Here is a 12,500-nt window from a genome sequence, read left to right as displayed (position 1 = left end):
CGTTCTCCCTGCCTGAAAGAAATACTGCACTATATACAGCCACATCTCAACCTCCACACACACACGCACACGTACACGCACACACACGCACACGTTACAGTCGTACACGCACACACACACGTACACGCACACACACGGGCGGCGGTGGCTCAGGGGTAGAGTGGCCGGATGGGAACCGCAAGGTTGCCAGTTCGAACCCGGGCTCCCCCAGAATTGGTGTCAAAGTGTCCTTGAGCGAGACTCTGAACCCCTAATTGCTCCCGATGTGCAGGTTCGTGCCTTGCATGGTTTCCGCCGCCATCGGTGTATGAATGTGTGTGTGAATGGGTGAATGTAATGCACAATCTATGTAAAGCGCCTTGGATAAAGGCGCTATATAAATGCACCATTTACCACACACGCACACGCGCACACACACACACACACACACACACACACACACACACACACACACACACACACACACACACACACACACACACACACACACAGACATACATTGTTATTGGAGAGGGTGAAAGTAGTGAGGTTTCCTCTAACGTTACAGCTCTGTAAGGCCAACCAATCACTACAGAGTGCTTCACCAGACCATAGAACACAACACACGTCTTTGTACAGCTGGCCTCTGTAACGTGTGTGTGTGTGAGTGTGTGCGCGTGTGCGTGTGTGCTGTACATGGGGCTTGCCGCCTTTTTGTCAAATCAGCAGTGTTGTGTTGTGATGCTGTGTGCTCATGCCAGCTCTTCTGTTTACATGTTGCCTCAATAGCTCTATTATTCAGAGGCAGCATGGACTGTTGTGTGTGTGTGATGGGCGCAGCTACTGTGTGTGTGTGTGTGTGTGTGTGTGTGTGTGTGTGTGTGTGTGTGTGTGTGTGTGTGTGTGTGTGTGTGTGTGTGTGTGTGTGTGTGTGTGTGTGTGTGTGTGTGTGTGTGTGTGTGTGCGCGCGCTCTGTTTACATATCCATACTGAGCACTTGAGCAGCAGTCCAGAAAATAATAGAGTGTAGAGAACAGAGCCTTATGTACAAGTTGTTTCATGCGTACTGTACTGTACAGTCAGTGCCTTACAATCCATTGGGTCCATTTGTACATTCTCAGTTCATTTAACCACTTAAACCCTCAAGTCTTTGAGCAGTGGTTCCCAAAGTGGGGTCCGGGGGACCCCCAGGGGTCCTTGAGGGGGTTCCAGGGGGTCCCACAGCTAAATGATACTTTGTAATCAAATGGACCCTTGTGGGTCTGTAACTCTGTGAGTGTAGAAATGGAAACACTCTCAGAGTTAAATTAACATTGATTTTACAATATAAATTGGGGTCCCAGAGATAGAAATGCAATTAAAATGGGGTCCGTAGACTAACGCATGTCACACTTGGGGGGTCCTTGAAATTTAACAGGTTGAGAATCACTGCTAGAGCCGTAAGAATCATCTGTTATGCAGGGGACCCTGGCATATCTTTTCAAATGGGGGGGGGGGGGGGGGGTCCGCGGGCTAATTAGTGTCAATTTGGGGGTCCTTGATGTGAAAAGTTTGGGAACAGCTGTCTTAGAGAACCGGACTTGACTTACAACGGTACTTTAACAAGTAAGGAGATAGGCATCTTGTGGCTGTCAGTCTCAGTGTACACTGTACAGCATACAGTGAGACTACAGTGTTGGCACCCTGCTGGCTAGCGTGTCGAGTGAGGGGCGCTCCTATCATCATACATCATCATAGATCACATTCCGTGCCTCAGCTTTTTTCTTTATAAGATTTGTTTTTGGCTTTTTGCCTTTATTGATAGTTAAGATAGTGAAGATAGACAGGAAAGTGGGAGGGGGAGACATGCAGCAAATGTCATCATGATGACATGAACGGGACTCGAACACACAACGTGCTGTCAGGCCAGAGCCTATATGTGGCATGCGCCTGGACCACTAGGCCAGCGGGCGCCCCAATCAAATCATTTCTATGGTACACTACACACAGACACAAGCCAACAAGTCGCCACTTTCAATGCTCGTTTTGGCACGTTGTTGTTACACACTGTAGGTGAAATGTCCCAAGATGTTTCAAAATTGCATTCTAACAAATCTTCAAAAATGTTATGTAATCACAGATTTACAAGCACATGTGAGCTGCAAGATCAGTAATTATTTTCCATTTGTTGTCCAACAAAGTATATATAGGAGTGTAGTGGTGCAGTGGTATCAGAAGACAGGTTCAGAGAGAGAGAGAGAGAGAGAGAGAGGAAGGAAGTAAGGAAATACTTTCTTGTTTTTTTCTCCTCACTTTTCCCCTCATCTCTATACGTCAAAGTGACAAGAGAGGAAATGACAGCTCAGCCTAGTAGGATAGAGGTGCCGTTTAAAATTGATGACCCCATCTGTGTGTGCGCGTGTGTGTGTGTGTGTGCGCGCGTGCTCGTTCATGGCCTTAATATTTAAAAACTTCTCAAAATATTTCCTTGAAAATGCACACACACAGACACACAGACACACACACACACACACACACACACACACACACACACACACACACACACACACACACACACACACACACACACACACACACACACACACACTGTACTGCATATGGACATGTACACCATGTACTGTATGTATACATTCATATCCATGCATACAGATGACTGTACGGCTACTCACCGTACAAAGGCTTTCAGTACTGATGACCACTGTCTGTCCTCAGTACCTGCAAACCTCTGACACGCTTCCACTCTTCTGCTGGTCCTGCATGCCAGTGGACTCCCATGGTAGACAGAAGGAAAGATGAGTAGGAGAGGGGTGGGGGTGTTGGGGGAGTGGGGGGGGTGGCGGGGGGTTAGGGAGTGAGTGCCAACTGTGAGGTTTAATAGAGTAAAGTGGGCCGCCTCTATACTCAAAGAAATACTTTATTGTTGTGGCTGAGTATAAAGTCTCCTGAAAAAGTGGGAGCCTGTGTGCGTGCGTGTGTGTGTGTGCGTGCCTGCGTGCGTGCGTGTGCACTATATGTGCACGCACGCACGCAGTATGTGAGAGCATGGTGTGTTGTCAGTGGTAGAGTTTTGAATACAGGCTCATAAGCCACTCCATGAGCTCATTTCAGATGGTGTGGTCATATACTCACAACCGTGGCTCAGGAGTTTTTCCATGTCGGCATCGAACGAGTCGCTTCAAATCTCCTATACCAGGGAAATGCTGTTGAATGAAAACACATTTCATTGTGCATTTCTACATGCACTTCACTTTTATGACGGTGTTTTTTTGTTTTTTTTACATTAACAAAGCATGCTTATTATTTTGTCGCAGGCCACTTTTTACACTAGCAGAACCACTGATGTAATTATTGTACAAATTCACTTCATGCATGAAGTCATTGGCTAAAAGAATCTTCAGCTTTCTGCCTCTTGCTCACGCCGGGCGCATTCATGTTCTTATTGACGATTGGCACGCACCATTCTGATTTGCAGCCAGGCGCAGACACACATAGCCCCACATGTTAGCGTCCTGCATATCGTATAGTTTAGGGTAGAGTAGACCATGGCGTTGGCCTTGTTTTAACCCATTCTGGGCGGGAACCCCTTTTGGTGTTATAACCCTTCTGGACGGGAACCCCTCTTGGGGTTCTGTACAGTATTCAAAAATGTCATATATTTGATGCTGGTATATAAATATTTGAAGTTTTTCAGAAAACTTAGGTCAGGTTTTCGAGGCATTTTCAGAATCGGCCTCAGTCCAAAATGGGTTAACCTGAGACAGATAATGCTGTATAGGAAAGCAGAGGAAAATGTGCAGGCTGAGGCACAGGAAGAAAGCTCTTGCCTGGATTTGTTCCTAGGCCAGGAGAGCTACAGTTTATTTGGTTTATCAAACCTATACTTAATCCAAAACCAGTTTCTCTCTTTCCCCTCCTCTCTGTCTCTTTGTGGTCTTCCTCTATCCCCCTCTTCCTCTGTTTCTGTGTGTCTTTCTGTTGCTGTCCACATTTCTGTACGCAGTCCAGAACCCATCTTGGATCTTTGTAAAGAACTCTTGTAAAGAACTTTTTGTTGTTGTTTATATAGAGCCTTTTTTGTTTAGAATTAACCAACTTATAACCCATTCTGGGAGGGAACCCCTTTTGGTGTTTTTTAAGCATTGTGTTATACACTTTAGCTATTGAAAAATAGCAGATCTACAAGCTCATAGCGTGGCACCGAGTGCCGCGCTACAAGCTTGTAGGTCTGCTATTTTTGTCCAACATAACAGCACTTCATTGTGCGCCCATCATCTACCCAATGATCCTCGTTTAATTTAATTTAATTTCATCAGCAGCTCCGTAATGAACGGATCTCATCTGGTGACACCTGTCTATAAAGACAGACAACGGAGAGGTGGATGAGGTGTGTGTGTGTGTGTGTGTGTGTGTGTGTGTGTGTGTGTGTGTGTGTGTGTGTGTGTGTGTGTGTGTGTGTGTGTGTGTGTGTGTGTGTGTGTGTGTGTGTGTGTGTGTGTGTGTGTGTGTGTGTGTGTGTGTGTTCAGCTGTACAGTTTTATTTTTATAAATATAAGCGATCTGTGCGAGCTCGCAACACGTAGCAGTGTAACAAATGCCTGTGGGATAGACTGGAGAGAGAGAGAGAGAGAGAGAGAGAAATTAAGGGAATGAGAGTAGAGGACAGCAGCCACTTTCAGGTTGGCAGCGCCATATAGTGGGTTTTTGTGTCGGGTAATATGGCACTAATTCATCATATCTCTAACACACACTGTGAGGTGACCGTGTGCGCGTGTGTGTGTGTGTGTGTGCGTGTGTGTGTGTGTGTGTGTGTGTGCGTGTGTAGTAGTGTACGTACGCTGGATACTGTCCCTTGGTCCTGCTGCTGTAATGTGAAGTGATTACAGTGCTGTAGCCATTATGGGGACTGGCATTAACAGAGGCTGGCAGGGGCATCAATCTAGCCCACGCTAAATATACCTCCGACGCCAGGGGAGCACACACACACATGTGCACTGGCACAGTCTCTGTACACACACGTACGTGTGTGTGTGTGTGCACACACACACATGTGCACTGGCACAGTCTCTGTCTAAACAGTCCTGCGTGCATTTCTCTAAAAAAAAGCCTTTTCTCCTTCAATCTATTTCAGGTCTTTTCTCTCTACATTTTGGTAAACGGCGGGCGGCCTTCACCCAAGCAGCAGCGGACACAATCAGAGCCCAGCGGACACCACATCTCAGATTGCAACGGAACAAGATCGCTGGGACTAGCTCCGCGAGGGACAGGACGAGACTGACCGCTGAGAGAGAGAGAGAACAAGGGTTTTGGACTTTTGGACGGCTTGGAGTATAAGGTCACCTTCTTCTCAAAGAGGACCCGGTTTGCTAAACGAGGCTAATAATAAAAGCCAGACAGACTATTCTAAACGGGGGGGTGGTTTGATAGTTAAGGGACGAATCTGGACCGCCGAGGAGGCCCAAGATTATAATAAACTAGACATAAAACGGAAACTGTACGGACACCACGAGAGCCGTTCTAGCTCTGCAACTTGACTATACGTCTGGAACCTTCGCGATGATGACCGTGGTGATGATGGCGGTCATGATGGTGACGTGCAGCTCCCTGCTGATGCTGGGCCTGGCCACCGCGGCCGCCCCGCACGCTTCCTCCGGCACCGCCACCGCCGCCGCCGCCTCCCGGACCCCCTCCTCCACCCCAGCCTCCTCCAAATCCTCCTCCTCCTCAACCTCGCCTCGCATGAAGCTGTCCTACAAAGGTAAGAAACTCCACTCCAGGACCACCGGAGTGAACGATTCTATACAAATGTCTTCTAGAAACCCTATGTTTCTATGTCAGTCGTTCTCAAACAACGTCAAGGACCCCCATAAATATGTGTAATTGGCCGCCGACCCCCCATCTGAAAATATGTTGTTCCAGGGACCCCCCCCCCCCCCCCCCAGAAGCAAAGATTTGAGTTAAAAACATTTTCTCTGAAAGAATATATATTCAAAGATTTGAGTTGAAACGTTCGCTGTGAACGAAGATATATTCAAAAATTTCCACCACATTTTCACGATACATTTTTTTTTAGCAGATCTACAAGCTCGTAGTGCAGCACTCGGTGCCGTGCTACAAGCTTGTAGATCTCCTATTTTTCAATAGCTAAAGTTTAAAATAATGCTTAAAACACCAAAGGGGGTTCCCGTCCTGAATGGTTTAATTGAAGTGAAGTGAAAATGAAATGTTTTTTAAGGCTGCTTTCCTCCAGCATAAGTACACAATCCACTTATTGTTCATTGGTGAAAATGTTGGGTGCATCTGATACCTGTGCGGTATTTGAACTGGCACGTCTGAGTGTGTGTGTGTGAGTGTGTGTGTGTGAGTGTGTGCGACGTGCGTCCTTGTAGTTGTGTATTCGCTCATATTGAGGTGTTGTAAAGGGATATGTGTGTTTGACAGTATAGCAGATCCTCTCAGCAAACACTACCCTTAACTTTTTCTCTGCTATCTACAGTACGATTATAATCGTACCCCCTAAGCTAGGGTACAGCATGTGCCACCCACGTACATGTTCGTATAATCCATATATGAAAGCGGCGACCGTCAATTTACCTTTTAGTATTTGCTCCGGTTGCTATGGAGAGCCTCCGTCCTCACCAGCTATGGGATGTTTAAATCCAGCTCCATTGAGCCTCCATTATAACAGGATTTTGTATCTTGTATCTCTAAAGCTTCGAGCGCTGTCCATGGCGAGCTGTCGCACATCCCGACGATCGTAAATTCATTTGTGACTTTGTCTCGCGTCGCTGCGGACATGTTCAACTGTTTGTAACGAGAGCTATGGGATATGAGCTTACGGGTAACGATCAATGTCCTCACAGCAACAGTCCCCACCTCACTGAATAACCCGGAAATTAAACAAGGATCGTAGAGTGAGAGCGGACGGATGGCACAGGTTAGGTGTGTTTATGCTACCACCTAGCGGGCAATAACGGAGAAACACATTTTGTGCCCAAGACGTCTGTGGACGTCTTTGGTATTACCGCACGTGCAGTGCCCAAGACGTCTGTGGACGTCTTTGAAAATAAATAAATAATAATAATGAATTATTAAAAAAATAAATAAAAATCATAACAATGTTTTTTTTCTTTTTTTAAATACGTGGTGCCAAAGTTTGTGTTTTCGCCATTGAGAATGCATTGAGATACTGTACACACACATGCACATACACACCTATACGCACCCAGACACAGATACTGTACACACACATGCACATACACACCTATACGCACCCAGACACAGATACTGTACACACACATGCACATACACACCTATACGCACCCAGACACAGATACTGTACACACACATGCACATACACACCTATACACACCCAGACACAGATACTGTACACACACAAGCACATACACACCTATACGCACCCAGACACAGATACAGTACACACACATGCACATGCACACCTATACGCACCCAGACACAGATACTGTACACACACATGCACATACACACCTATACGCACCCAGACACAGATACTGTACACACACAAGCACATACACACCTATACGCACCCAGACACAGATACTGTACACACACATGCACATACACACCTATACACACCCAGACACAGATACTGTACACACACATTCACATACACACCTATACGCACCCAGACACAGATACTGTACAAACACATGCACATACACACCTATACGCACCCAGACACAGATACTGTACACACACAAGCACAAACATACCAAAACATACAATCTATCATGGAAATATTTGCACACACAGACGCGCACACGCGTGCATGCATGTGTGCACATACATACACACACAAATTGCACGCACGCACGCACGCACGCACACACGCACACATGCACGCATGCACGCATGCACCAAGACATACTCAAAGAAATTGGAGAAAAATTGCTGATATACACAGATACAGCACATGCACACAGTCAGACACACACACACACACACACACACACACACACACACACACACACACACACACACACACACACACACACACACACACACGTCACACACGCAGCCTCGCTCTGGTTCATGTGATAGTCAGCCATATCCTTTTTACAATAAACACCCCTGAACAGTAGCCAACCGTAATTTGTGGTTTCTGTTATTCTTGGCTGGGCTTTCAGCCACACACACACACACACACACATACACACACACACACACACACACACGCGCGTGGCGGCAGCGTTGTGTTTCATCTCTGGAGTATTGTGAGATATAAGATGCCGGCTCAGCGCCCGACACAACCACATAAACCAGCGATCTGTTCCATTTGCAAGAGCCAGCAATTACAGCCTTTACTAAACACACCAAGGACTTACGTCTCTGTGAAGGCTCCGACGCAAGCAATCAATTACACTGAGCCTTGTGTTTAGACAGAGGTAGACAGTATACATGTACGGTAGGAGACAGGAACAGGCTATACTTGTTGCAGAGAGCAGATCAAGGTCAGTGCTTCACTGAAGCACACTTCCGCTTCTATCTAGACTGCATGCACATTATTATTAGGAGTCAAATGTTTTCATTTCGGTTAGAACGTCAAGTTGTTGTGACACTTTCAAAAGTGGTCACTTTGTAGAAGTTTTCCTTTTTGAGGGGCACGTCTCAATATTTGCCATTGACGATGAAAGGAGAAATTAGTCAAATGTCCGCCAAATATGACGTACATTTGTGGCAACACAAACATTAAATGCCATTGACAATGAAGGGGACATTTATGTCATATGTAGATGAGCAAATCGGCTAACCAATCACATCAATTCAGTTCATGAGATGATGTATAACACATATGGAATATGGATTGCAAGGTTGCCAGTTCAAACCCGGGCTCCCCCAGAGTTAGGGTCGAAGTGTCCTTGAGCAAGCCACTGATCCCCTAATTGCTCCCGATATGCAGGTTGGTGCCTTGCATGGTTTCCTCTGGCATCGGTGTGTGAATGTGCGTGTGGATGGGTGAATGTAATGGTGTGTGAATGTGCGTGTGGATGGGTGAATGTAATGCACAATCTTATGTAAAGCGCCTTGGATAAAGGCGCTATATAAATGCACCATTTACAGTACCATTTATGTACCTCGTTTGGATCAATCTTCTTCAGCCTAAGCTAATATAGGGTATGCTATGCATGCTGTCACTATTAAACAGACAGACGTAATGAATACGACACATTGACACATGGATTTGAGCATCATAGGAAAGGAGCTACAGTAGATCAAGAAAACAACAGTGAGCAATGAAAGACCCGCAGGCAGGGACCCATGTCATTCCAAATCCTGTAACTATTACATACTTCTGAAGGCAACTCTAGGGCTTTTTTCCACTGGCTGGAGCTCAACTATTATAGCTTATGTCTACTAATTCAAAACGAACTGTCTTAGGTAGTGTTTTCCTCCAGAATGTGCTCTTGGCAGGAAAAGGCTGTGGCTGTGAAGCGGCACTTCAGGACCTTGTGACACTAAAAGTTTCCATTGAGACCAATACGGTTTCATTCCTGCTCAATGAGTTACAGGTCCTTATGAAACACACAGGACTCTACGGCTCCTCCGCCTGGCAGGAGAACTGCTGGCAGGAGGGCACAGTTAGAAGAACTGAACTGGTAGTTTATATCACTAAAATGAAAGATGGAGTGCCACATTTATTTTCCCACCCTAAAACATGATCATCAGGTATTATTATAATATAAGGAGGAAGAACTTTTTTCCAAAAAGTGTACAGTATTTGTTAAAATCATGCTTTTATGTGGACACGCCCACCAGTTCATTAAGTATGCCTGGTTTGCCTGGCACCCACAGCTGTAGTTGTATGATGCCATATTACTGTTTATTTCATTGGCCCGTTTGACTGTCAAGGGTTCAGCCTCCAGGAAGAAACCCTAAATACAAAGTTAATACATCATTGCACATAAAAACTACTCCAGGGTGTCTAATGAAAAATAAAAAAAATTGTGGCACTCCCTCTTGAACTAATAGTCGACCAGGTTTGTTCTGTACCGTACAAAGGTTCGCTCCCCCCTACAAAGGGAATCTCAGTTCAAGTCATTGGTGCCATTCCTGAGTGTGAGTTTGTACATTAGTAGCAAAGCTTTAACTTTTGACTCCTTTAACTTCATGTGACTTAGATTTGGGGTTTAGAATGTAATGAAAAGATCAAATGCGGGTCAGTGGACTTAGTAGTTAGCAGTTTTATGTTCTCATATAAATCCTGCTTTAGAAACCAACTGGCCTTGGCTTCGTTTGACAGAACATTCATATAAAGTTGTAATTTTGGGACATTTGTAAGACTTTTTGCATGCATGCCAGATACAGACATGGGTGCGTTCATACGCACTCACACGCATACGCACACGCACACATACACACACACACACTGACACTTTCTCTCCGTCAAACACATTTATTGCATCCTCACATAGATAACTAGTGCTCAAACTGCCTTCAGTTAACTATACAAGAAGCTAAAAATAACGTTTAAATACATTTACTCCCAGACCTTCAAGACTTTTAGGCCAGCCGTCCACTGAATCTGGAGAGCTACAAATCCAGTGACTGTGAGAGGTACCAGAGGCCACAGTCAGTCAGTCACCATGGAAACATTAACTGGCAGGGTTTTTATTATGGGATGTCGGCGCCATCACATCCATAGTGATATTGTTGAGTGGTTGTGAGTGAATGTGAGCGCATAATAGCGCAGAATGCTGAATAAGCACGATCTCGTTCCAAGTGATCGATGTTAGGAGAGACGCCAGTTGTGCGTGATGTCTAACCCATTTAGAGCTGAGGCCGATTTTATTTTTACTTCTAAATCCTAAGAGTTTTCTTGAAAAACCTATGTTTCTATATCGGTGGTTCTCAAGCAATTTCATGTCAAGGACCCCAGAAACTATAGGCTATGTACCCCCATCTGAAAATATGTTGTTCCAGGCACCCCCCCCCCCCCCCCCCCACCCCAAGAAGCAAAGATTTGAGTTAAAAACGTTCGCTGTGAAAGACTATATATTCAAAGATTTGCGCCACATTTTTTTAAATTTAAAAAAAATAGCAGATCTACAAGCTCATAGCGAGCTTGTAGATCTGCTATTTTAGTATTTTACAATAGCTATAATGTATAACATGCTTAAAACACCAAAAGGGGGTTCTCCCTCCCGTCCTGAGTAGTGGGTTCTAATGGTTCTAATGGGGGGATCCATCATGATGTGTTCCAGAGCTGCAGCAGTTCCATGGGGTGGGGAGGTTCTAATGGTTCTAATGGTTCTAATGGGGGGATCCATCATGATGTGTTCCAGAGCTGCAGCAGTTCCATGGTGTGCGGAGGTTCGAGCTGGAGCGTTCGTGCTGCTTCAGCGCCCTGCTGCTGGACGAGGAGCGGGGCCGACTCTTCGTGGGGGCTAGGAACTTCCTGCTGTCGCTCTCGCTGGACAACATCGCAAAGCAGGAGCAGAAGGTTGGTCACAAATCACACAAAAAGAGCTCGCCCAATCGCTTAGCAGAGTTTGACCTTTAGTGACCTCATGGAACCTGATCATATACTGTAAACCTATAGGGTTCTCAACCTGGGGGTCGCGACCCCTCGAGGGGGTCCCCAAATTATATCAAAATAAATAAATATGCATATTATATATATAAAATAGAAATGTAGAGTTTACATATAGTACACATAGTGCATGCATAAACTTCCCTTAATGATTATATCTGGTTTCAGCTGCGAAGCAGACTGGGCTACATCGGGTTGCTATATGCGACTTATCTTCTCATTGGCTGCCGCATTGACCTATTTGTCATTGACTGCCTCGTCTCTAGGCAACCACACACTTTTTGCCTCTAGCTAGTTTATGATTTATTTTCTCTATTATTAAGGTTATTGTATAGGCTATCGGTCAATTTGTATTTGTGGTGTGGAGGGGGGGCGGGGCGGGGGTCGCGAGACATGGCCAAAGCATTATCGGGGGTCCCCAGACAAAAACGTTGAGAACCCCTGCTGTAAACGAACGGGCACACTGTACAATCCTCAGTGTTTCTTTATCCATTTGTGACCCATAGAGCGTATGATGGACCCTTATAATGGGTCCGTGTGGTTACATTTATACACCGATGCTGCTTTCACACTAAGCGACGAGCTATACCGTATATCAGCCATTTTCAAAGGTAGCCAGTGATACTTCACTGCGTGGGGAGGGGGGGAGGTGGGGGGGATTGGGAACCCGCAAGGTTCCCAGTTCGATCCCTGTGGGCTCCCCCAGAGTTGGTGTCGAAGTGTCCTTGCACTGCGTAAAAAGCATGGAATACGGATATTACAGGAAACTCCCGTTAAACTTTCCAACAAACTCCGGTAAACTCCCGAATTGTACCATCAATCACACATGTATATTACCATATATTACTGTATATGCCCGCTAAACTTGAGGTTTACGGGCAAATCTAGTGCCCATAATTGCCCGTTAACTCCTCTTTTCACGCAGTGATTGAGCAAGACACTGAACCCCTAA

The 12,500-nt window shown here is 45.6% G+C and overlaps 1 protein-coding gene across 1 annotated transcript in view; it reads left to right on the top strand.

Annotated features, from left to right (window-relative positions):
* sema3b (sema domain, immunoglobulin domain (Ig), short basic domain, secreted, (semaphorin) 3B) overlaps window positions 1-12,500 on the top strand; it is a 123,338-nt gene that overhangs the window by 76,696 nt on the left and 34,142 nt on the right. Inside the window, exons 2-3 of the mRNA XM_079530042.1 lie at window positions 5,108-5,734; window positions 11,301-11,458. Coding sequence (XP_079386168.1) covers window positions 5,533-5,734; window positions 11,301-11,458 — 360 coding nt within the window. The 5' untranslated portion in view covers window positions 5,108-5,532. The remainder of the gene's footprint in view (window positions 1-5,107; window positions 5,735-11,300; window positions 11,459-12,500) is intronic.

The sequence above is a fragment of the Electrona antarctica genome (genome assembly GCF_951216825.1).
Source record: "Electrona antarctica genome assembly, chromosome: 2".
Lineage (NCBI taxonomy): Eukaryota > Metazoa > Chordata > Actinopteri > Myctophiformes > Myctophidae > Electrona > Electrona antarctica.
This window is presented reverse-complemented; position numbering and strand designations above follow the sequence as displayed.